This window comes from Mauremys reevesii, linkage group 6 (genome assembly GCF_016161935.1).
Source record: "Mauremys reevesii isolate NIE-2019 linkage group 6, ASM1616193v1, whole genome shotgun sequence".
In the NCBI taxonomy this organism is placed as follows: domain Eukaryota; kingdom Metazoa; phylum Chordata; order Testudines; family Geoemydidae; genus Mauremys; species Mauremys reevesii.
Genome location: NC_052628.1, coordinates 42,857,023 through 42,883,840, shown reverse-complemented (window position 1 = coordinate 42,883,840; position 26,818 = coordinate 42,857,023). Strand labels below are relative to the sequence as shown.

The 26,818-nt window shown below is 41.8% G+C and overlaps 1 protein-coding gene across 8 annotated transcripts in view; it reads left to right on the top strand.

Annotated features, from left to right (window-relative positions):
- SCAMP1 (secretory carrier membrane protein 1) overlaps positions 1 to 26,818 on the top strand; it is a 104,023-nt gene that overhangs the window by 46,563 nt on the left and 30,642 nt on the right. For all 8 annotated transcript variants that reach the window (XR_005600936.1, XR_005600935.1, XR_005600937.1 and 5 more), the window contains 3 exons: positions 3,578 to 3,737; positions 11,905 to 12,006; positions 24,784 to 24,901. Coding sequence is in view for 3 of the 8 variants with exons in the window: in XM_039545949.1 (XP_039401883.1) it covers positions 3,578 to 3,737; positions 11,905 to 12,006; positions 24,784 to 24,901 (380 nt within the window). In the remaining 5 variants the exon portion in view is untranslated. The remainder of the gene's footprint in view (positions 1 to 3,577; positions 3,738 to 11,904; positions 12,007 to 24,783; positions 24,902 to 26,818) is intronic.

Below are 26,818 nucleotides of genomic sequence, written 5' to 3'. Positions count from 1 at the left end.
CTTAGCACTCCCCCATTTTTCAGAGGCCATGCTTCCTGAGAATTTGGGTGGAAGCCTGTCTTGGTTTCCCAAGGACCCGTACCTGGTGGGCCACAATAACATCCTTGCAGATTGGTTCAGTCACAAACTATATTGGGAGAAGGGAGTCTTGATCTTAGTTTTCAAGATTGTTTACCAGAGTCTGAGGCACGCTCTTTTGGGTTGATTATCTTGATGGTGTTTGCCAAGCTTCCATGTTTGTATTTTTGGATGTTCAACTCCTGTATCCTCCTTTTATGATGCTTTATATAAAGTTGGAGTGGGGAATTGGGATGCTGTTTCCCTCTTCTGCCTAGGAGATTGAGGAATGGCAAGTAGGACAAACCTCTTATATTTGCTTGCTCTGTGGTGGCACTTGTGCTGCTGGTTTTCAGACCTGATGATCTTACTAATAAACCCTTCTCTCCTCCCCGCATCTCTGTGGACACTTGCTGAGACCCAGCACCTACTGTCTCAAGGGCTTGTTCTCTTCCAACTTCCTTAATCAGAGGCTGGCTGCATGTGAATTGAACAGCACCGTTTCTTCAAGCATGGTTTCTTTGCTGAGATCACATGTGTCTGGAGAGCATTGTATGTTCTGGATGATTTTCATGGCCTGGTGTCGCATCAGGGGTGTTGTTGCACTGTCTTGCTGGCTCCAGGATGTTTCAAACTTCTTCCTGACAAGATTCAAGAAGACCAGCACTTCATCCTGTAGATTCAGATTCCTCCCTAAGAACAGCCTTTCCGGTTTGCTCCCTTTATTAAGAGGGCCTGCCTTCCTTCTTTCAATGGGCTCAGTCAGGAGAGTGGGTGAGCGTAAACATTTGTAATCTGCCATACCTGCACATCTTTGTGGAAAGATGGCTTTTCAGCATTTTCCAGGCTTAATTTACAAGGTGAACTGAATTCTACCTGAAGTAATCCATTCTTCTGTCAGAGTGAATCCATTCTGCCCCATAACAAAAGGCTTCATCTGTTGATGTTAAGTTTCTCAGTCTTGTTCTGAAGAGTTTCGAAGGCCAAAACAACTGGGGGCAACGGCTGAAGCCGCTGTGTGAGTCCAAGGTTGTGGTTCTCAGTGTGTGAACAGGCTTCCTTAGCTTGTCTATGGGCAGTGAATACTTAAGCATTCATTTCCAGGGTGGCAACCAGATAGTGATATGTAGGAAAAGCAGAGAGCCTATCGGCTGGGGTTATCTACTTCTCAATTTCCTGCTAGTGGCACAGTAAAGTAGCTTCACCTCATGCAGGATATTGTTTGCTGTATTCACTGTCTCTTCCCTAATCCACTGTTGTAGAATAGGAAAAGAGGACACCAAGACAAACAATTCCTGGAAAGAAATCTACTCTCTCTAAGATCTGAAAACTCCTTCCCCACATTTTTCTTCTCCTCTGACAGTCCTCATGGACCCTGCCACTTGCTGAATTAGGTAGCAGGCAGTCATTCCATCTTCACTTTCAAGGACATTATATGCCTTTGCCTTGAAACTAGTAGGTTTTGGGTATGCTGTTAAAATCACAAGGTAAATTTAAATGCATTTGAAAAACAAAACAGATTTTGGTATAAGTGAGGAGTCCCCATTTTAAGGAGTGATTTCAGGAGTGAGCGGCACTGAGCACTATTCTTTATGTACTACTAATAACTGATGTAGACTGTCCGATTGGGCTGAGGGAGAAAGGAAAATCTTATTCTTTGTATAGTGTACTCTGGCAATGGCCCTTCTTTCTCCAGAATAATAATGGTAAATTTTAGACTGTTCAAGCAGAGGTTATTACAAAAACTGCTGTAGATGAATTTCTTTTAATCAGAGATATTCAATGGGTAGTTTTGCAAAATGAAACCATCAGTTTATCCACAAAGTAGGTGTAGCACAGGCAGCAGCAGTGCAAGTTTTCCCACCAACGGGCCTCAGTGTTTGAGGGAGCTCAGGGTTAAAACGGCTGTAAGATATTATTAATTACAATGGGGGATGCATGTCTGCTAAGAACTAGACTAGGATCAGTAAGAGCATATCTACATGGAAAAGTTATACCAGTGTAAACTAAACTCTGAATTTTAACTGCAATAGGTATACCGATATAACTGTCAGTGTAGACGCTCTTACTTGGGAATAAGAGTGCCTTTTGGGAGGTAGGAGGGTTAGATTATGTTGCTTTGGAAGGTGGTGATGATCTTTCGGTAACTGCTTACCAGGTCTGGATTTGAAGGAGTAAGTAGGGTGAAAGGTGCTTAAAACTGTTATCCAGAGCTTAAATTTACTAGTCACCCTAATTTAGCTGCCAGAGATGGATTGCCTGATGTCTCTCCCATCTCACACAGTCATAATTACTGCACTTTGCCCTGCGTCCCCAAGGCCAGTGTCTCCCTTGTGTTGGCAAAATTGTTCCTGATTTGGCCACTGGGAGTGCTAAAAAGAGAGGCATGGACATGTCTTCATCTACCCTCTGGAGGCTGATAATGCAGACTGTAATGTTCTTATCCTCAGACAACCTGGAGAGTAAGAGTTCCAGTATCTCTTGCTTCTGCTGTTTCTTCTCTGCTCCGAAAAATCTCTATGCATTTTCATTAATTCTTGGGTTATAATGTTGGTTTAAATTCTTTAACAAACTTTAGAAAAAAAGCTAACCTCTAATAGTTGTTTTGATATCTCATACCTGATAGGCCATAGGCATGTACTAACTAAAATAGGAGGCTGAGAACTATATTTTTGAGTATTAGTAAAGATGACAGATATTTCTTGTTTGGTCTTGTTATAAGAACTATTAGAACATACAATATGTATTTATGCTTTTATAGAATTAGTTCTCATAGTTTTGTTTCAGTTTGAAATACTTTGTGTTAGGTTACTAATTTGCTATATTTCATTTGAGCAATAGCATGACATTTGTGTTAAAAGAATTTATGTTTTGTAATTCTTTTCTTTTCAAATGAGAAAATGTCACTTGCTAAATACAGACTACTTTGTATACTTTAAGAAGTTTTTTAAAAAGACATGAACAGTACAGGCCTTCTGTATATCTAATAATAGGGTAGCATTATGTTCTTGTACATATTTACTGGTCTGACTTTCAGATAAAATAATTAAACAGTATATAAGAAGGTATTTGCCAAGATTTGTATCCAGTAATTACTGTAGCAGGAGTGTCAGCAACTGCAGCTGAGATAACTTTATCTTTCTATTTAACTCTTTGATGCTGTAAATCAGTACTTGCTGGAAATCTTGATATACAATGCCTCAGGTTAATATGTTTTATTTTCATGAAATCTTGATTATCTCCTCCTCCTCCCTCCCCCCCCAACTGTATACTACATTTTATTTTTTCTAAAAATCTTGAATTTACTTGCTCAGTACTTAACTACACTGGGAGCCTCATCATTACATCAGATAGGAGTATGAAACTAGCAGATTAGTCTATTACAGAGATAAGATGTTGATATAAGAGCGATGTGGATGTATTTTGTTTAAGCTTTTACATTTATTTAGGTAATACTTCAACAATTGAAATATTTATTGCATAAACTCAGGTTAATACAAACTATTTTTTTGTTCTACAGTCCATGCAGTGACACTGTTTCTAAATATCTTTGGATGTTTGGCCTGGTTTTGTGTTGAACCTGCACGAGGGGTTGATTTTGGATTGAGTATCCTCTGGTTCTTGCTTTTTACTCCTTGTTCATTTGTCTGCTGGTACAGACCACTTTATGGAGCCTTCAGGTAACGCCAGTCTGGTTTTGAATGTTTTTAATGCACATTATGCATTTTGAAATGTATTCATCTTTAAGTAGAACTTTACTCAACTTAGTTTGCCATATTAACCTGAATTATTATTATTTATTATTGGAAGAGGCAAGTCATATTAATCCACTTGCTGTATCCAAAGCATAAACAGATGATGAAAGGCTAGCTTAAGAAGCTAATTATTAGGAATGGCATTTTTTAAAATGTATATAACTACTGATATGGCACTGATATTGGTAGGGAATGGATGTCATGGTGGTGTTAACTGGACTTCAAATATCAGAAAATTCTCACCAAGCTTCTATCTTATCACCTCTAAAATCATCACCAGTTCTGAATAAGTATAATATTTAAAATTTTAAAATGGAAAGTGCTGACTAAATGTGAAGTTTCTAAATGAGTTTCATAAAATAGATTTAAGTTATCATACCTGACAAATGAACTGCCATTCTATGTCTGCAACAACGTGAGATGTTACTAAAAATATTAAGTGCAGCTTATTTTCTTTTTTTATTTTCATCCTAATACATTGATTGTAAAAAGCAGTTGAGCTATCTTCTCAGTAAGCACATTCAGTGAATATCATTTGATGGTGTTAGAATTACACTGGTAACTCTTATTTGTTGTGGTTAATTGACAGAATGCCTCAGTCTGCAAATCCATATTCATGATTGATGTACATTAATCAAATTAAAATGGGGAATAAGATTTTATCTTTTAGTTTAAGAAATCTAGAACTCTAATGTGATATAGTAAATTAATCAGTAATCAAACTGAGTCATGTCTTTCAAAAAGTAGTGTCACAGTTAAATATTTTAGAGCTCTGTATACAACTATACTGTGTGTGAAATAAACTTCTTTGAGTTTTGATTACTCTTGAGAGCTTATCAATGGATTTAATTTGAACTTTGATCAATAGTGCGTTAAATCCTAATACAAAAAGAAATGCTATAGCAAATAAATACAAATTGGGTAAAGGTTTTGATATCTTGATTATATATACAAGGTTCTCTTGGGGGCTCAAATGGTCTGTGGGATTTTATTTTTATTTTTCTACAAAACAGTGAAGTGGCCAAAGGAAAAATTTAAAGTTTTAAATATCTTTCATAGCTCTCACACTTTGTTCTTTTTTCCCCTCTCATGTACATGAATTAAGGAGCAGTTACTATCACAGTTGCATTCTGACTCTGAATGTTCATGATTAAATTTTTTTCAGTGGTCCGTTTCCAACAAGCACCAACTTAACAAGCCTTGTTCTCAGCAAGTACACCTTGATTTAAGGCCTGGTCTGCACACAAACTTACACTGAGATAACTAAATTGGTTTTAATTCACAGTTTGTTTTGTGCAAGTATGTGAGCGGGCACTTTTTCTGAAATTCTTTAGTGCTTACGCTATTCATATCATAATGAAGGATTATATTTTTACTGACTTAAACTTTAAAATCCTCTTCTTTCAGTCCTATATTTCAATAACTTGGGCAGCTGCTGTGTTCTGTATGTTTTCCTTTTAACCAACAGCATAGCTTTCCATAGATGTTGTTCAAGGGATGATGTGGTTAACTAAAAAGCAAATTTAGCTGGAAACTTAAGATTGATTAACACTGAACCCATTATATGTATATAATCAGCTGTAGAGGATAGGGAGTGCTGGGGAGCCTACATATATAGGGTCGAAGTTCCCAAGGGCTTAAGACCACTTGGTGATTGGAAAACCAGTATGATTCGGAGCTGGGGTTGGAAATTCCTGCCTCTGAGATGACCTACCCACACTCTCCAGGATAAGTCTTATGGAGGTTGATCTGGGCTGTACAGGGGGAGGATATGGAGAGAATGGTGGATGGGTATCAGTCGTCCCACCTTCCAGCTTCCTCCCAAATGTGTACACTACTTTGGGCTTCATAGCTACAGCTCTGCTTTCCACCCAGCAGAGCCAAGAACAAACATCTTTCTTTTAGGTTTTAAATTTCTTGGCTCTAGACAGGAGATACCACTGGGTGCTCACAGTGAGATGTTTCACATTCCTCTCCGCTTCTTCCCCTACCTCAACAAACAAAAAAGTTGAAATGTTTTTTTAAATGGTTCATTTTTTTTGCAGCTTCTATCTAGGCACCATTTATTACTTAGGGCTAGTCTATGCTACAGTTAAGTTGGCTTAACAACATTATTCAGGGCTGTGAAAAATTTCATGCCCGTGCGATGTAGTTAAGCCAACCTAAGCCCAGTGCAGCGATGGAAGAACCCCTTACACCACTGTAGAGTCTACACTGCAGCACTACAGCAGCTCATCTGCAGCTATGCCATTGTAGTGTTTCTAGTATAGACATTAGTGTCTGTCTTTTTCCTGCTTAAGCAGGCGGGTTGCATGTGGACCAAGAACGGATATTGGTGGTTGCCTCACCTCTGCTGTTTTGAGGAAAGGAAGTTACACTTCTGCTGCTGAGCATCCCCTGCTGATTCTTCTGCATTCAGTCTCCTTCCTTCTCTGCTTTGTACTCTATGCCAGTGAATGTTTTGTGTTATGCAGTGTGAAGAAGTCTGAAGAGGTTGCCAGGGTGTGGGCATACATTTTTTCCTCTTTAACATATAAGGAAAGGAGTAGGAAAAGAAGAGATAAATAAGATTAATTGGAGTTTCAGATTAGCAGCCATGTTAGTCTGTATCCGCAAAAAGAACAGGAGTACTTGTGGCACCTTAGAGACTAACAAGTGTTAACATATGGAGCACAAAAGAACTCGAAAGGAATTCATAAGGAAGCAATAGAAATGATCAGGAGGTTGAAGTAATTGACTTATGAGAAAAGATTAAAAGAGCTAAACATGTATACTGTTTGCCTAATGAAGAGCGTAAACACACCGAGGATGGAGAATTATATATTATGGTACATAAGGGCATAACTAAGAAGTGGGAAGGAAGTTTCACAAGGGAAAACACTCCTAGAGACACGTACTTGGCTGTGGAATAGTTTTTGCAGGGAGGCAGTGGAAAACTCATTGCTTGCACCTTTTAAAACTAGATTGGAGAAAATGTATAGTGGTTAGCAATTATTTTTTGGTACAGAGAGGGAATTATGATTTTTTGTTTTCCCCATCTCTGTCTTCTGTGGCTATATAAATTCTTCCAACTTCCACAGCCTTTAGATAGTTCTGACAGAAGAACATCACTTATGCAGTTTTTCAGAACCAGATGTGCTTCTTTTGGTCCAGTTTTTAGTCCTCCTTTCCAGATAGTGAGTATATAAACTGGTAGTATGAGGTGTATGAGAATTTTTTGCTGCTAAATGGTTCCAGTAGTGTGGCTGAAAATGTAACTCTAGAAATGACATATTGTGGTTCTGTGTATATTATGTCTCAGTGACTCTATATCAGATGTTCTCAGCTTTCAAGTAAAAGGTGCAGATTTTTTCCCCTACCAGGTCTGCAAACTCCAGTCTGAGAGTTAACCAGAGTTCTCTTTCTTATGTGTTATCCCCAAAATTATTCCCTCAGAGACACCTATGCAGCCCCACTACATTCTGTACAAACTCACAGGTGTAATTGAAAAGAACTTGGTACACAATCTGTTCAAGATGCACAGGAAGGAATAGACTCTAGTTTCCTCTCTCAGAGCTTTGTTGGCTGTTCAATAACTATGGAGGCAAAACCAGTAAAGGCTTGTTTTTGTCACTATAAGCAGATACAAAATGAATCTAAGGGTAGGTTTGTACTTATGGCAGTGTGTAGAGTACAGACACTGCACACCCAGCTAGGATGGATGTATATATAGCAGTGTAGATGATGAGGCACTGCTTAGGCAAGTAGAATGCAGACATGCCAGAAGCTTAGGGTGTATACCATTCATGGCTCACTAGACGCCAGGCAGAGTTTCCTATGTCTACACTGCTATTTTTAGTAGTGTAGTGTCCTGCTGCCTCCCTGTTGCTGGAACCTTTCTCCTCTGTCTCCCACCTGCCAGAGCCTTTCACTGCCATGTGTAGATAAACAACACAGTCTGGACGCAGCCTGCTTTTTACTGTAGCATGTAGTTACATGTAACCTACACACTGCCACAAGTGTATACAAGGCCTGAAGATGGAAGGCAATCTGAAGGTTGAAGGCAATTTGTGTGAAAATGATCATGAAAGGAAGAAGCGAGAGCAGCAGAACAAGGACAATATATTTTAAAAAAAACTTGACATCGCTGGGTCGAATTTGGGGTAGTGTGGATGCAATTCAATGGTATTGGCCTCCAGGAGCTATCCCAGAGTGCTCCATTGTGACCACTCTGGACAGCACTTTGAACTCAGATGCACAAGCCAGGTACATAGGAAAAGCCCTGGGAACTTTTGAATTTCATTTCCTGTTTGGCCAGCATGGTGAACTCAGCAGCACAGGTGACCATGCAGTCCCCCCAGAATGTTTCTACGCTCCCCCTATCATCTCCATCCCTGAGGTTATCGCAGATTAGAAGGCGAAAAAACCGCACTTGCGATGACATGTTTTCTGAGCTCATGCAGTCCTTCCACATTGATAGGACACAGCATAATGCATGGAGGCATTCAGTGGCAGAGACCAGGAAAGAATTGCTGTGTTTGCTTAACTGCAAAAGTATCATGCCTCGCTAGCGATCCTGCCCGAGCCAGGTCGCTGTGTCACGTGCGCTGCGCACTGTGTCAGCATGATCGCTTTGTGAGCGGGAAGGCCATAGAAATAGGCATTGCGTTAGGTAGCTTCTGTAGCTAGAGAAAACATTCCTGTGCATTCGGCAAAGTCTGTGGCAAAAAAGAAGCCCTGTAGTGTAGTGGTTATCGCATTCACCTAACACGTGAAAGCCCCATAGTGTAGTGGTGATCGCGTTCCTCCTAACATGCGAAACGTCCCCAGTTCGAAACCGGGCGGAAACAGGTTACTGTTCCTTTTTCTGACTCCCCTCCTGCATTTTTAGTCTTAGAACAGACAGCACTGTGAAATTTTACTTTGAATTATATCAATTATCAGTTAAATAATATGGATCTCTCTCTGAGTTATAGTCCCGGGTTCCTTACCCTTTCAGCTGCTCTGATAAATTAACATTTTTGTTAAAGGCGGGGGGAAATTTTCATGAAGCCTTTTATAGGGACTAAATGCTATTAGGACTCTGAAATAATCTTAACGTGGCCCATAGAGTGCAATCCTTCGTTCTGGATTTGTCATTCCACAAGTTGAACTGCTCCTTACTACTGTCCAGGCTTCATGAGCCATGGGAGCAAGGAGCAGGCTGGGGTAGGTGCAACGTGTGCTAATGCCAGCTGGGAGAGCAGCCTGAGGCAGAAGCCTCCAGCTCGCATGATATTCCAGGCAGGACTGAATGTCCATGAGATGAAACTTAAAGAAGAGAATGACCTGGAGTCACTCCCATTCAGTGCTCTAAGAGGAGGCTATCCATGTCTGTCCAGGCACCCATGATTGACCTCACCAAGGTCTGCCAGCTGAGCAGGACCCCGGCTGGCAGGAGCCGGTGGACGGAGCCCCAGGCATCGGACTGAGCTGCTCAGCCCGCTGCCAGTTTGGGGCTCTGTCCATTGGCCCCATTTGGCTCGCTGCCTGCCTGGGGTTCTGATCATCCAGGCAGGCAGCGGGCTGAGCGGGTCCGGCGGACGGGACCCCGGAAAAAAGGCGTGAAACGATTGTCTGCTGTTGCTTTCATGGAAGGAGGGAGGGAGGAGGGCCTGATGACATCTACCCAAAACCACCCGCGACAAAGTTTTTGCCTCATCAGGCATTGGGAGCTTAACCCAGAATTCCAATGGGCAGCAGAGACTGTGGGATAGCTACCCACAGTGCACCGCTATGTAAGTCGTTGCTAGCCGCGGTAGTGAGGATGCACGCCACCAGCTTAATGCGCTTAGTATGGACATATGCAATAGACTGTATAAAATCGAATTCTGAAAAATCGACTTCGATAAAATTGACCTAATTTCGTAATGTAGACATACCCTAAGAGACACAGGAGTTCAGGAGAGCTGGCAGTTTCTAAAGTAGATAATATTAAAGGCATAACGACAAATTATTCCAGTACAAAGGAAAGAAAGACAGGAAGAATAGTAAGAGGTCAATATAAATCCATCAGGAGCTTTTCAATTACCTAAAAATCAAAAAGGGATCCTACAAAAAGCGACAACATTAACAAGTTACCAAAGATGAGTACAAAAGCGTAGCACAAGCATATAGGCACAACATCAGAAAATCTGAGGCACAAAATGACTTGTACCTAGGAAGGAACATAAAAGGTAATAAAAAAAAGTTCCATAAATACTTTCGGTGACCTGATACTCAACACAATCTTACTAGCAAGGGGGGAAGAAATGCAATAAAAAATAAGGAAAGAACAGTTAATGAACATTTTAAATAAATTTGATATATTCAAGTTGGCAGGGCCTGATGAAATTCATCCTACGGTACTTTTGGAACTAGCTGAAGCAATCCCAGGATCATTAACTATTATCTTTGAGAATTCATGGAGGATGCATGATGTCTCAGAGGACTGGAGAGAGGCAAACATAATACTCATTTTTAAAAGGGGGAGCAAAGAAGAACTGTAGACTAGTTAGCCTGACTTTGATACCTGGAAAGATACTGGAGCAAATTATTAAACAATCCATTTGAAAGCACCTAGAGGGTGATAGGGTTATAAGGAACAGCCAACATGGATTTGTCAAGAACAAATCATGCCAAATTAACCTGATTTTCTTTGAGAGGGCTACTGACCTAGTGGATTGGGTGGAAACTGTGTAGGTGTGATATGTCTTGATTTTAATAAGGCCTTTGACACAGCCCCATATGACATTCTCATAAGCAAACTATGGAAATGTGGTCTAGCTAGATGAAATTACTATAAGGGTGCACAAGGTGGGTGCACAACTGGTTGAAAGACTTTACACACAGAGTAGTTATCAGTGGTTCTCTGTCAAACAGGGGGAATGTATCTAGTGGGGTCCCAGAGCGGTCTCTGACCTGGGTGTGGTACTATTCAATATTTTCATTAGTGACTTGGATAATGGAGTGGACAGTATGCTTGTAAAATCTGCTGATGACACCACGCTGGGAGAGGTTGCCAGCACTTTGGAGGATAAGATTAGAATAAAAAACAACCTTGTTAAATTGGAGAATTTCATCAATAAGATGAAATTCAGTAAAGACAAGTGCAAAAAGTACTACTTTTAGGAAGAAAAAATGAAATGCACAACTATCAAATGGAGAATAATTGGCTGGCATTAATACTCCTAAAAAGGATCTGGGGGTTAGAGGATCACATATTGAACGAGAGTCAAGAATGTGATGCAATTACAAAAAGGCTCTTATTCTGGTATGTATTAATGGGAGTGTTGTATGTAAGACACAGGCGGTAATTGTCCCGCTTTACTTGGCATTGGCGAGGCCTTAGCTGGAGTACTGTGTCGAGTTCTGGGCTCCACACTTCAGGAAAGATGTGGACAAGCTGGAGAGGGTCAGGAGGAGAGCAACAAAAATGATAAAAGGCTTAGAAAACCTGAACGACGAGAAAAGGTTTTAAAAAAACCTGGCCATGTTTGGTTATAGAAAAGAAGACTGAGGGGGGGCCTGATAACGATCTTCAAATATGTTGATGACTGTTATAAAAGGATGGTGATCAGTTGTTTTCCTTGTCCACTGAAGGTAGGACTAGAAGTAATCAGCTTAAACTGTAGCAAGGGAGATTTAGGGTAGATATTAGGGAAAACTAGCTATAAGGATAGTTAAGCACTGGAATAGGCTTCCAAGGGAAATTGTGGAATCACCATCATTGGAAGTTTTTAAGAACAGATTAGACAAACACCTGTCAGGGATGGTCTAGAATTGCTTGGTCCTGCCTCAATGCAGGGGGCTGGACTTGAAGACTTCTTGAAGTCCCTTCCAGCCCTACCACTTCTGTGATTCTAAATACAGTGAAGCAGAATTAAGAAGATTTATGTAAAAATGTCATCACTTTCAGAGTAGAAGCTCGTGTAGATATAAAGAATTACCATTTGGTGTTTAACTGTGGTCTAACTCAGTCTATAAAATCTGTTCTCCAATAATTTTTATGGTTGAAAAAGTTACTTTGGTAATGTAGTTGTGTATTTGAATATGATTTTAACTTCCTGACCAGCTTCTTTGTTTTCTCTTTCAGGAGTGACAGTTCTTTCAGATTCTTTGTGTTCTTCTTTGTGTATATCTGTCAATTTGCTGTACATGTACTCCAGGCTGCGGGATTTCAAGGATGGGGTAACTGGTGAGTGATTAGCTTTATTCAATTTTATATTACATATCAAAGAATAAAACTGGTGTGTTAAAAATCTCAGTGTAAAAGACAATAGGTGTAGGCAGAGAAATAATTTACTAGGTAATATTTTTCATTTGGCGTTTTGGTGATGAGGGGGCCAGATATCATTGTAGAGTGCTCCTTATTGTAGGTATCAGAGGGGTAGCCGTGTTAGTCTGGATCTGTAAAAGCAGCAAAGAGTCTTGTGGCACCTTATAGTCTAACAGACGTTTTGGAGCATGAGCTTTTGTGGGTGAATACCCACTTTGTCGGATGCACTATATGCATCCGACGAAGTGAGTATTCAGCCACGAAAGCTCATGCTCCAAAACGTCTGTTAGACTATAAGGTGCCACAAGACTCTTTGCTCCTTATTGTAGGAAAAATCTATCTCAAAGATATCTGGAGAGGCAGGTATTCCTGCTATTAGGGTGACCAGAATGTTATCTTTCACCCTAAGCCCCTAACTGTCCCAGTTTCCTATCAACTCTAGCAAACATTGACTGTGTTTATGTATGTGATTTGCCCTATATTTAGAATAAAACTAAGAAAAGAAATCTTAAAAATAACTTGGGTGATATAATGTATTCACTAATGTAATTTTCAATTATGCTTCACTTGCAATAACTAACATTTCAATCAAGCAGACTTCTGTAACAGTTTCAGTTTATATTAACATATTGAACGTGAAAACAAAAATATTACATTGGGGATACCTTACTAAACAATGGCATGCATCCTGGCTGCTTACTTTTAAAGGACTTAGAAGCAAATGGGCATGATATAAGGAAGTTGATAAGTGTTCTGAATTGGTGAGAGTATGTGTGCGTATTCCAGCCTTGATTCACATTTGACAGTAAATTGAAGTACAGTAACTCCTCGCTTAACGTTGTAATTATGTTCCTGAAAAATGCTACTTTAAGCAAAACGATGTTAAGCAAATCCAATTTCACCATAAGAATTAATGTAATGAGGGGCCGAGGGGGGTTAGGTTCTAGGGGAAAAAAGTTTTCACCAGACAAAAGACTATAAAAGACACAGTATAAGTTTTAAACAGTTTAATACTGTAGACAGCAATGATGATTGTGAAGCTTGGTTGAGGTGGTGAAGTCAGAGGGTGGAAAGGGGTGGGATATTTCCCAGGGGATGCCTTACTGCTAAATGATGAACTAGCACTTAGCTGAGCCCTCAAGAGTTAACACATTGTTTTTAATGTAGCCTCACACTCTACAAGGCAGCAGGAATGGAGGGAGGGGAGACAGCATGACAGAAAGACAGAGACTCACACCATGAGTGAGAGAGAGAGAGAGAGACGCGCATTGCCCCTTTAAGTATGTTGACCCCACTCTAAGTACACTGCCTTTTTAAGTAGATCAGCAAGTTGAGGCAGCAGCTTCTGCCAGCAAGCTCCCTCCATCCTGAGCCCTGTAGTGTCCCGTCCCCACTTCTGTGGAGATGGGGTAAAGGAGCGTGGGGGAGGGGGACACCCTGACATTAGCACCTCTCTTCCCCTCCCCCTGCACAACAAGTAGGAGGCTTCCAGGAGCCACACAGGGCGTTGGGTGGAGGGACAGCTGAACTGCCCAGCAATTGATAGCCTGCAGGTGGGTGCTGCACAGAGAACTTAGGAGATTGGGGAGCTGATGTGGCGGGGGGGGGCTGCCAGTCCACCCTGGTTCCAAGCCCCCACCAGCTACCTCCAATGGGCTGCTCTTTCTGCTAGCAGTGGACAAAGCAGGCGACTGCCAAACAGTGTTATAAGGGAGCATTGTGCAACTTCGTTCTCTAATTGATCAGCAATGAAACAGTGTTAACTGGGCGAATTTTAAGTGAGGAGTTACTGTAGTTTTGCAGAAGATCTGGAGGACACTCGGAGCTCAAAATCTTTTTCCCTGCAGTAGTACCTGTTGGGGAAGCACATGTGCCCTGCGCAGCCTCATGGTCCCTCACAAGGTTATATAAAGGCACCGCCCTGACCCCCTCTCAGTTCCTTCTTATTGCCACTGGCTTATGTTAGAGCTCCCTGTGCAGTTCTCTCCTCATGGTTTATTTTCTGCATCATATCTACTTGCTGAATCTTTGGGTACATCTATACTACCTGCCAGATCGGCGGGTAGTGTTCGATGAATCGGGGATTGATTTATTGCGTCTCGTCTGGATGCGATAAATGGATCTGCTAATCGACACCCATACTCCACCTTGGCAGGAGGAGTAAGCGCAGTCGACGGGGGCGCCGCGGCAATCGACTCTGGCTCTTACCACTCCTGTAGCCAAACATACTGATAAACAGTACCATGTCCCATCTTAGGGGTTTGTGGTTTTTTTACTCCCACCAAGCATCAAACTCCCTAATTGTCACAGCCGCTAATGAGAGATCGTGGCAGGGGAAATTCAAGTCTACCCCAAAAGAAAAAGTGGTTAAGAGACTGGATGCGTTAAGGGGAGAGATTTATTCTACTGCTTTGTTCCAGATGAGGACAGCAAGCCCTTCTTGGAAAATATGATTTTCTTAATGGGGAGGTGATGTCAAAATTGTCAAATTGCTGGATGATACAAAGGAGTGATTCAGGGCCTTATTAACTGAGAAACAGGTGGTGGCACAGATTTAATTCCAGTCTGCTCTAGAAGCTGCATATGCTTTGTTGAGGACTATGGCCTACACAGTTATAATAAGGGCATCCTGGTTATATGATTTTGGGATAGCTCTGGACATTGAGCAGTCTATTGAGGACTTACCTTTTGACGGTCAGTATCCATTTTCAGACAAGACCGGTGAGGTCTTGCTTTTGGGTCTTGTGCTTGCAACACAAGACAGGGTTGACCTCACCAATTGTAAACATTTTGGCTATCTGCAGTACTGGATGATAGCATGTGAGATTCTTCCCTTTTACTGGTCTGTTGTGCACCACCAGTTGCTATTGTTTAAAATTTCCAGTAGGTTCCTTTTGGAAAGCCAGCAGACAAGGGAATTGTATATTCTGTCTTTTATCAAGATAGTATCCTTTTCTGATATGTGACTTCCTTCCAGTTTGTTGATGCTTTAGGCTGCATGATCCCAGAGCACTAATGTTGTCAAGGCCTTTGAATCATACTGTCTAATCTGCTGGTCTCTTAGGGTCAGTAACCCCTTTCTCACTGGTTTTGTTTGTTTTCTTTGGAAAGTTTTTGATTATGCGGAATCCATTGTCTTGGCACATTTGTGTTGAGGCTCTGATATGTTGGGGCTTTGCCCATAGAACCAAGTGCTCGTTGAATCATCTGTTGTTAGTACTTGATACTTTGAGGCCAGAATCAAAGTTTTACATTGAGCAGCTTTTGGATGAATTCTTTTTGGAGTTTTGGTTAATCAGTACTCAGCTTGTGAGCCATCAGCACTTTTACGAGTGCATCAGCATATTTTGAGCACTCAGCACAGGTTTTAGTTTTATCTATTTTGGTATGATATCCTCCTCACCTGCAAAGGGGGAAGGCAGGCAGCTCAGTGGCTTCAAGAAATGTGACTGTACCAGGAAGGTTTCTCTCATAGAAGATCAACATAGATGGATTTTAAATCTTGGAGTCAAATATGACAAGCATGATTTACAAAACTTTTTTGGAGAGGGTCACCCACATAACCATCGGGTTTAGTGGGAATTACCTGAAATCTCTGCCCCCCCAGAAGCATCCTGAAATTTGACTGAGGTCATCTTCATAGAGGAATAGGATTATTTCTATGTATGGATTTATGGGTTGGCTTCAGCACCCCACATGTTTTCATGAAATGGTTATGACTGTAGTAAGGACTATATGTACAGGATTGGGATTACATATTTTCTCCTGTTGGAATGTTTGGCAGACCAAGGACACCACTGAAGAAGTTGTCTAAAAATCACTACATGTCCCCACCAAAGCACTGGAGTGATTAGGAGTCATGATAAACTACACAAAGCAACCCCTTGCTTGTCTCCCATAGACAGCTGGAATACATAGGAACTTTGCTAGACAGAGCTCAACTTGAGATCTTCCTGCCTCGGCAGGATCGAGGACATTAAAGTCTGATACAGCAAATGTTGGAACTAGAGTGTGTCAACCTGGACCAGGCTACAAATGCTGGCAGGCAGGGCTTTGGCTGTATTCATAATAGCCATGGCAAGTCTGCATGTAAATCAACCTCAGTGGACCCTGAGATCCCCAGTGGAGGCAAACATCACAAGAACCGTCACTTTACATCAGTGTAACAGAACCATAGAGCTTTGCTATCCTGGAGGTAGTCCAGAGGCAAGCTCCAATTAGTACGATTCCCCCAAAGTATCCAAAGTACATATCCAATAGTGGAAAAGATTTTAGGCGAGTGGCAGACATGACCCATTTAGTAGACCTAATGAACCCTCTCTAAGCGCACACATAATTTTAAAGCTTATTATGTTTACTTTAAGATGAAGTATGATGTGGAGCTGTCAAATGGTGCTGTTACCATAGAAACAGGATTTGCAATGGCACCATCAACATGTTAAAATTATCACTTTGAAATATTTGCATTCATTTGTTAGTTTAGTGACTTTATGTATCATTTCAAGGCCTAAAATTGGACTTCACAACAACAATCTAAAGGGTAAAACAAAATCTAATTATAAACTTGTACAGGTATTATTGAAATGTAATAGGGCTGGTGATGTTTCTAGTCATCGTCATCATCATCATCCTCTTGTTTGTTGTTATGATATCTGAGAGTGTGTGGGTTACCACACTGTTCATTTCCTTGGTATATATGCAGTTCTGTGCAGGGACGATTGTTCTGACTAAAACCACAGTTGATTGAGTAGCAACCCCTATTGGTACAGGCACAAATAAGGACTTGTAGAAGCTCAGGTGCCATCGGGCCCTTGAAGAGTACAGGAACCAGTTCATCTACATTTTTTTGGGAGGGAGGAGGAGGATGTCTGAGCTCGGGGGCACAGCTGGGTTCTGGGAGAGAGGGATGGGGGCTGGGCTGGGTGGGGCCCATGGCTGTGTTCTGGGTTCTAAAATTTGACAAATTTTGCGGAATTTTAAAATATTGTGTGCAGAATTTTTGTTTTTGTTTTTTGGTGCAGAATTCCCCCAGGAGTAATGTTCATAATATGAATGTTTGTTGTCATCTCTAATGTTAATACCTACCTATGCATAAGTCTCACTGAATTTAAAAAGCTAGTTTCTAGAGTATTTCAAAAGGTAGTGTATGGATAGGGAATTACAAATTAAAACATTCTACTAAGCGTATGAGACTGCATTGTACGGTCAAAGCTTACAAACGGAGAAGCATTAGGTTAGGGATTCACATGAATTTATATCTACTCATGATGCATTACGAACTATGGGCACTCAATCTATTCCTGCACAACCTTCAGTGTGAGATGTGATTGATCTGCTCAGCAAATTTCAATTGAAAGTATAGAAAATTATCACTTTGACAATTATATATGCAATGTGAAAATATTTCATGTTAGTGTATTGTAAAATGTTGATTTTTGTCACATGCTTAATCATTTCTAGAAAAAATATTGCCCTTGAAAAACCAATAAAAATACGTTGTCGTTTGGTAGCTTTGATCAATAAATACCACATTAAGGTGTTTACATTAACTTAAATAGTAAAAACTAGTCGTTATCATGTTGCAGTGTTTCTGGAACTGCAAAAAAAAAAAAGACACCACTCTTTTTAGTACTGTTGTTTCACCTTGTCTGCTGGCTTACGGCACCACTTGGCAGTTCCCCATCATACCTCATCTAAATGTACATTAAAAAAAGCTTGCAAATGATGTATAATGTGGGTGTGTGTAGGATGGGTACATTAAACTCCATAAAGATGTCCCTTTTTGGAGAATTGCCATGTCTATTTGTGATTTGGTGCAATCAGATCTACATGGATCCTTCAAATGCCTCCCTCAAACTACTTGACTGTCCTTCTACCTTTTGAATCAGGATCAGAGATCAAGTCCCTCTATTTATCATGTGTTTTTAATTTACATTGAGCTAGCTCAATGTAGACCAGGGACCTCTGCAGCCACCTGTTGTCATGTTCATGGGGAGCATGATACTTTTCTGATCCTCTAGTTAAAAATTCACCCTCTGGCATGGGATAGTTATGTGGTTCTGACAAAGCCAATAAAAGCTCCTTTTGAGCCATCTATAAGCTTAGCTTTCTTTAATGGAAAGCTATTTTCTCCATGGCCCTGACGTCATTTGCAACGCGTGTGGGTTTTCTTGTTTCTGAGCTTCAGGGTCTAGTAATTGATTTACCTTTAGACAAGTTTTTACAAGGGTTAGATGGTTTTCTGGTATTAACATTGCACAGATGCTAAAACATTTTGAATTAATTGCATTTATTGTCATATTAATATTTTTCCTATTCCTGCATACCTCCACAAACTCTACATTAAAAGGGCATTAAATTGGTTGGTTATGTAATTGTAAACGAAGTACAAATGTTCAATTCTTTTGACACTGAATTTATGAAAAGGGCCATATTTAAATCACTGTCTGATTGCATTTCTTATAGCTGTGATCTGGCAGATCTTCAGTTAGTTTACATCACTGCTCCAACTCATTCAGGCAAAGCAGTTTCTGGTGCAAATCTCAAGGCAGACAAAACACTATTTGCTTAAATTTAGATTATAGGGAGAAATCCTTAATCATTCTTTGTACTACAGAATCTGAGGTTTGTTTTCTTTTAAAATATCTCTTGAGAGGCCAATTTTTAAAGTTTTGTTTGTTTGATTTTTTGGAGGAAACATTCTTGAGGTTCTGTTGGGTGGTGTAGTTTTTTCCTTATCTTTTTCTATGAATGTATTTTATACCTCTTATCTTTCCCTCCCTTCCCCACCCTTTCCCACTTAATTTAACCCTCCACTTTCACCTTTCCGTGTTCTGGGCATTGGTCTACTTTTGTACAGTGTTGTAGTGTTTTATCATTGTTATTATGAGACATTCCTAAGCCACTTATTTTCCAAGAGTGAGATTCCTGTAAATATGGGATAGTTAGAGAAGGGGAAACAGTTTAGGTGGTACTATATTTAGCTGGCATGCTCTACAGTGTGAAATTTTCATTTTTGTTTAAAAAAAAATTATCATTGACTGTATTCATCACCCAAAACATGCTGGGCACTATAAATATACATTGTATCAATTTAAAAACTACTCTGAAAGAATGTTAACTTTTCAAAGTCGACCACTTCAGAGTTAGGAAATGCTGAAATTAAGATTGAAGATAGTTTGCTGAAGTTTCCAAAAAATAGTGTCAGTAACTGCACCACTTTTAATATAGATCAAAATCAACTTTGTGAAAACCAGTTAAGAGACAATAATGCCAAACTCAGCACTGCGAAAAAGAGACAGAGCAAAGACACATACCTACATGACACATATGTCCACAGACACTCTCAAATGCTTATGTTTTCCTAGCAGCTCAGCGCCATATTGTTGTTTGGGTGTGACAATGGTTAATTCTTCTCTGTTTGCCAGTATTCGTGTGAGATTAATTCATTTCCTACTGTTTGTATATTTGAGGCTGTTTCCCCCCCCCCCTTTGGAAGTGTAAGCATTTATAACAACTTGTATACATAGTATGTTACTTTTTTGTTTGCCATTGAGGTTCTTTTAGCAGCGTGTCTCTGACAGTATGGATTTGGTCATCTCATATATATATTTTTTCTTAACCAGGAGACCTGCAAGTGTTTTTGGGTTTTTGTTTTTGTTTTTACACAGTGTTGCCAACTCTTGAGATTTTTTTTTTTCAAGATAATTTTGGCTGGGGCTGGAGCCAATATTGTAATGAAGCAAGAAGCTCCAACCCGCTAGTGAATTTAAGTCCGCTGATTAGCTGTCTGCCCTACTTTCCCTCCTCCTGGGGCAGAATAATCAATCAATCTGCTACCAAGTCTCTTCACCCCCACCCAATAGCATCATGAAGCCATTTTCATAGTAGGGGAGGGGAAGCTAAAGAGCCCAGCAGCTCAGAGTGGCACCACTCCTTCTTCCCCTCCTGTGAGCATCCTGTGGAATGGTTTCTCTGCTCCTCCCCTCTGCCTCCCTAAAGCATCCTACCTAGGAAGGGGCAGAGATGGACAAAGAGCTTCAAGAGCTGCCCTCACCTCCTAAGACTGGAAAAGGTCGAGAGGAGTGAAGAGAACCGGGAGGAGTAGAGAGGAGGCTGGGGATGCAGAACTGATGAGGGTGGGGCTGGGATGCCTCCACTGAAGAGGTTTCTTCAGTAGGAACAAAGTTCGCTTACCCAATACATTTGGAGGACTGGGCAACACTAATTGACTCTCACACACAGGATAGGAAGGGGGGGTTAAAAAAAATCAAGGCAGACACTCACACCCTTTCCAAACCCCCCCCCCCCCCCAAAAGCCTACCAAAATATAGTCTGGCCCAAAAAATCATATAAATTAAAATCAGTTTTGTTTTGTTTTAAAACTGACTCATGATTTTTGGTCTCTTGAGGTTGATAATACTGTAGTCTACAGAAGGCAGAATTAATGTTGCATGGATGTGACCTTAGTGACTGTGGTTGATTAAGGTTGATTTGCTTGTTAGGGGAATGGACAGTTTGTGCTTGTGAATGTCTGTGGGGTGTATATTTGAGACAGTGACGTAGGTATGTAGGTGCACTCTTTATTTCCTGACTTTTGTGGTTTTGAGTTTGGCATTATATTGTCCATTACCTGGTTTTCTCTGTTCATAATTTAAAATTAAGATTGAAGAGACAGACGTTGACTTCAGTTTCAGATTACTTTGTTTTACCATATGATTATCCAATTTACTTGGGTGAGAAATTTTTTTTCACTTCAGTGATGTTATCTCTAATGTAGTGGTTGCATGTGAATGAGACAGCCCCTCGAAAAGCTCTCTCCCGTGTTTTTCAGTAGGAGTGAAACCACACACTACCATCAGTTAAGATGGCTTCCATTTCCTCAAAACCTTAGCAAGTGGAAGGGAGGCTGCTCTTGGAAAAGATACTCTCTTTCACTGAATGCAATGGAATTGAAGCCATGCTGCCCTCAATGAGGATGACCACCCTAGGGGCTCAGTAGTTAAGAAAAAAGCCAGGAAACTGTCAGACAGGGCTTGTTGACATTACTGGCATTTTCATCAATCCTTTGCAGCAGTATAGCTAAAGAAACAAACTAGTTTAACGCTACTCAGTTAAATAATCTGGTATGATTTTTTTTTTAAATAAATGTTTTATTGATCAGAGAATAAAGAACTGTTTATCTGTGTGAATTTATATTCTACCATTCTTCATTAAGAGTTTTAAAAAAAGTAACATCCAGTTTAAAAATCTGAAAAGTTTGAGGTTTTTTTAAGTCTTACAACCTCGTCTACACTACAAAGTTACATCAACATAAGCTGCCTTGCACTGACCTAGTTGTCCATGTTTCTACACTTAAATTTGTCTCCCACCGATGTAAGCTCTCCATTATGCTGATATAGTGACACTGCCTCCCCGTGCGGTGTCGAGCCATGGTCAATGTATTGAAGTTGATGCAGCGCAAATGTAGACGCCACATTACTTGTTTCAACCCTAACAGTCCTCTAGCAGCTGTCCCACAGTGCTCAACACTGACTGCTCTGGTCACAATTGTGAACTCCTGGCAGCTGTACACATTGGGATATAATCTCACTGAGATCCAGTTTGGGGAGTAAACAACACCACTTCCCCTTCAGTCTACCAAAAGCACATTCAACTGTAATTTTGCACCTGCTGAGCTGGTATTTGAATCTTTCTTTGGTGCTGTCCAGGTGGCTGGTCTATGATTTCATGAGCCAGAAGAGTAAAGGGTAGGCGGGGTCCTTGGGATCACTGTTGGCATTTCTACATCACCATTGGTAATCTGCCAGTTGGGAAAGAAAATCCCTGCTTGTAGCGCTCTGAACGGTCCTGTGTTCTTAAGGTTGCAAGGGTCACGCACATTCCCTGGCCAGCCAACACGGATGTCAGTGAAGTGTCCAAGGTTGTTCTTCAAGTGATTGCTCACGTGTATTCCACAGTAGGTGTGCGTGCTCACCACGTGCACTGGTGCCGGAAGTTTTTCACCTAGCAGTACCCGTACGGGGGGAGCACCGCTGCGACCCCTGGAGTGGCGCCTCTATATCGCACTATAAGGGGAGCCGCACACTCTCCCCACCCTCAGTTCCTTCTTGCTGACTGTGAAGGTAGTCAGAACTTCATGCTCCAGCCTTGCTGCAGCTTCTCTACTTAACCTTAGTAGTGCAGTTGTTCCAACAGTTGAATAGTTTCTCAAGTTAGTTGACTGGGCTCGGGGCATGCCCCATGCCCCAGGCTTCAAGTGGTGCGATTCCTGTCGCAGTTCTATGCCAGGAAGTGACCCGCATACTCAGTGTCTCCGCTGCTTGGGCAAAACTCACATAAGTGAGCGCTGCAGGATCCGTAGATCATTCAAGCCATGGACTAAGAAGGAGAGGGACAGTAGGCTTTGTGCTCTCCTAATGGAATCAACGCTGGCCCTGGCACCAGCATGCCGAACAGACTCGGCGCCCGGAACCACATCCTCGGTGCGGAGCGAAGTCCCCTCCACTAGCCGGCACCGCTCCCCCTCCAAGAAACAAGGGAAGACTCAGCGACGCCAAGAGAAGGAAAGGGGTGAGGCTGGACCCGAGCTGGGCAGCCTGCGATCCCCCATAGGACCCAGGCCTCCGACTTGCATTGAGTGGAGCAGCCCAGTCCCTTCCCCATGTGCCTCCCCTGTGGTGAGGATGTGGTTGACACTGGAGGCTGCACAGGCCATGCGTGACATCCTAACCCTCCCAGTACCCGGGGCGCTGCCCAAGACGAGCCCCTGATCTCGAGGGAAGTCGCCACTGGGAGCACAACAGACCTCCCCAATGCGGCACAGTCCCCGCTCCGAGGACCACTCGCTGCCTCTCTTGACGTGGTCTACCCGCAGCTCACGCCAGCCCTCTACCCCACTCAGGCTGACCGGCTCGCCACCTGCACAGGAACCTCGGGGGTCCAACCTTTTCTTCGCATTATGCGATCGTCTCCCAAGCATGGGATGACGCCGGGTTTGGTAGGGGGTACTGCATTCTGGAAACCCTTAAACTCCTACCCACCTCCATCAGATATAGCTTGGAGTCACCTACAGTGGAATACACATGAGCAATCACTTGAAGAAGAAAGGACAGTTACCTGATCCATAACTGGCGTTCTTTGAGATGTGTTGCTCGGGTGTATTCTGCATCCTGCCCTCCTTCCCTTCTGTCGGAGTTGTCTGGCAAGAAGGAACCAAGGGTGGGGGGAGTGAGCGGCTCCCCTTATAGCGCGATATAGAGGCGTCACTCCAGGAGTCGCAGTAGTGCTCCCCCCATACAGGTACTGCTAAGGGAAAAACTTCCAGCACCGGTGCACGTGGCGAGCACACACACCTACTGTGGAATACACCTGAGCAACTCATCTCGAAGAACTGCAGTTACGGAACAGGTAACTGTCCTTTATCCACTAGCGCTTGTATAACCACAGAAAAATTCTTTTCTGTTGTTGTACTTTGTGGCAAGGTGGTCTGATGCCAAAATAGGGATATGTGTGTTGTCTATCATGCCACTGCAGTTTGGAAATCTCATTGCTGCAAAACCATCTTTTATGTCCTGCACGTTGCTGAGAGTTACAGGCCTGTGGAGCAGGAGATGATTAATGGCCCTGCATGCCTGCTTGACTATGGCCCCCACAGTGGATTTTCCAACTCCAAAATGATTTCCCAAGGACAGGTAGCAATCCAGCGTTGCAAGTTTCTACAGTGTGATCACCACTTGCTTCTCCGTCAATGTAGCTCTCATTCTGGGGTCCCTGTGCTGAACTGCTTGCGTGAGCTCAGTACACAGATCCAGGAATGTGGCCTTGCACATCCAAAATTTCTGCAGCCACTGCTTATCATCCCAAGCCTGCGTTATGATGCAGCCCCACCAGTGAGTGCCCATTTCTCAGGCCCAGAAGTGGCGCTCCACTGTTTGCATCTGTTCTGTGGCTGCCACTAACAATATTGAATTGGTTTGCTCTATGTCCCACAGCAGTCTGTCTTCCAGAAAATCATCATGTTCCCCACAGCTCTTCTTGTGGCTCTGTAAATACCAGATGATCATGCATCCTATAGTTGTAGCGCTTGTGACAGTAGTGTAGAGCTATGCAGGCACCATGCTACTGTTGGTGATGGCGGACAGTGACAAGTTCCACGTGGGTTTGTAGGATTTTCAAAGTAGGCATGAAAATTATGGTATAGAAATGGTATTATGGTGCATGGTGGGAACTTTGATCCTGCAGTCCCAGTCAGTCCTGCATGACTCTCTTCTGCCCCCCCCCCCCAATACATTGCCAAAACTTCCCAAAAGACATTGTGCTGGACAGTGGTGAGCTGCACACTGGGATACCTACCCCTGCTGCTCCACGCTGCGTATCGACACAAGCACTCCTGGTGAGTGTGCGCGGTGCTGATGCAAGGAGCCAAGTATGCATGTGCACAAGCGATATACTAACTCTGGCAGCTTTATGAAGACATAACTTACATTGGCAAAAGTTTGTAGTGTAGATGTGCCCTAACTTTAAGACTACATAATTTAGGAACTGAACTTCTAAAAGTACTTTATTAAACTGTTTACATTTTATAATTTTCATTACTTTCCTCCAGTCAGAACAGAACCAGAAGGTTACAAAGGTTTCTTTAAAAGGAAATATGTAGTGCACCATTGTAAGAAAGTTTGTCATTTTTTTCTTTAGTGGATGGATTTCATCTCTGACTGGGCTTAACGAGAGTATTCCTGTTGGCATTATGATGATAATCATAACAGCACTTTTCACAGCATCTGCTGTCATCTCATTAGTTATGTTTAAAAAGGTAAGTTGCTTTGTTTTTACTATTTCAGACTTCCACTTACTCCACAGTCCTCTGATCTAATTTTCTGCTTTAGGGAAGTCCTCTCCTGCATCTTCACAATTGATAGGGTTAATTGCTATTCCTATAGGTCCTCTTCCTGCTTTGCTTTACCTGTACTGACTGCATTTCTGTAATACCTTGTTGCTTGTGTTTCCACAGAGACAGAAGTCACTGCCATTTTGTGTGTGTGTTGTGTAAAACAAAGATACTATTTAGTCTGTGCAAACTGAAATTGTCAGTGTGGGGATAGTAAAGACAGTAAGTGGTGGGGAGAGAAGGAGAATGAGACAAAACCTGCCCCAATGGAAGGACAGGACACACTACACTGAGGTGCCAGGCACTCCAGTTGTCATCTTGCAACATGGGGGACTAATAAGGCTGTTAAATAAGTGGCCTGATTTTCAGAGGTGCTGAGTAATTTTCATCTGTTCTTGGAGCCATCTCCCTTTGGAAGTCAGTAGGAGCTGCCGGTGCGCTGCACCCTTGAAAATCAGGCCACCTTTATTTAGTGTCCTAGCTTTAGGCATCCACATTTGAAAAAATGCATTCTCAGATATTCTAGTGATAAGTGCTTTAAAAATTCCTAAGAAAGATGTCCTGGACTTGACAGCACTGTAGAAATATTTCCTAGATCAGGATATAGTACATAGAACCCAGTTTCTTTTTGTTTGCCTTCTATCCAGAAGGCATAAACTTAAGACACACAAAATACCCAAATACGATGCATGTTGTTCAAATGCATACAGCGGTGGCCTCTCTGTTATCATTCTAGTTTTCCTATCTTATCTTTAAGGAACTGTCATCTTTTGGGGATTTCAACCATCCCTAAAGGATTCTGTCCTGCTGATATTTGGGAAGTTGTTCAGAGGTGGCAGGGCGGAGAGAGATATCCAGTTGTTATCATCTTTCCCTCCAAGAGCATAACCCATTCCTGTGCTATAACTTTTTAAAAGGCATTTCCCTTTCTCCTATCCTGCTGTTCCTCATGGCACTGATCTGTCACACTCAGTTCTCTCCCACACACAGTTGGGTTCCTCAGGAATACATAATTATCTGGACATGAGCTATTTACATCTTTATTGATATGGAATAACATTTACGAGAGAAGCCAAATAAGATGGAACTTAAACCTTCATAAGCTTCACTGAAGGAAAGATGATGTTCCCTCTGTCTTTGTATCTAAGGAACTATCTTAGGGAAGCAACAGGAGGAGGGATGGTGTTTCTGGAGGAGTACTTAACTGATTTAGGGTGAGCAGCTGCAAATGTGGATTGGAGGGAAGAGGGAAGGTGTTGACAAGGTCAGAGCATGGATGAGACTGATTCCGTAAGCAACTCCAGGCTAGAAACATGGGCTAGAGCCAGGTCCTTTTTTTTTTTAATAGCTGGTTTCTGAGCAGTAGGAAAAAGCATTTTGCCACTACTACCTGGGGCAGCTCAGGGGATACATTTTTCCCCATTGCTCTCACTGCATCTCTTGGGAAGCGTTCCTCTTACCTGTCAAAAGCTCCTTTCCGTCAAACAGTCAGTATGAAGTCGTCTTAACCCAACTAAGCAATTTGCCTCACCCTGCCAAATGTGCTACCACAGTAGACTAAACTCTACTTTCTCTAAAAAGCATTGTTGTTTCTTCTTTTTTTAAAACGTTTTAATTCATTAAGAACTGTTTAATTTTGAGTGTCACTTAATGTCAAATATGTTGCACTAGATGGTTTCTATACTTGCTATATTTCCATTTTTTAATTGTTTAGGATTTTACTATTTTAATGCCAATTAAAAGGCACATAGGTCTAAAACATCAACAAATATTTGCTGTTGATGCTGGGGACTAAAGTTCACCCATTTGATTATCCTCCATACAGCTGCAAGCAGGCAACAG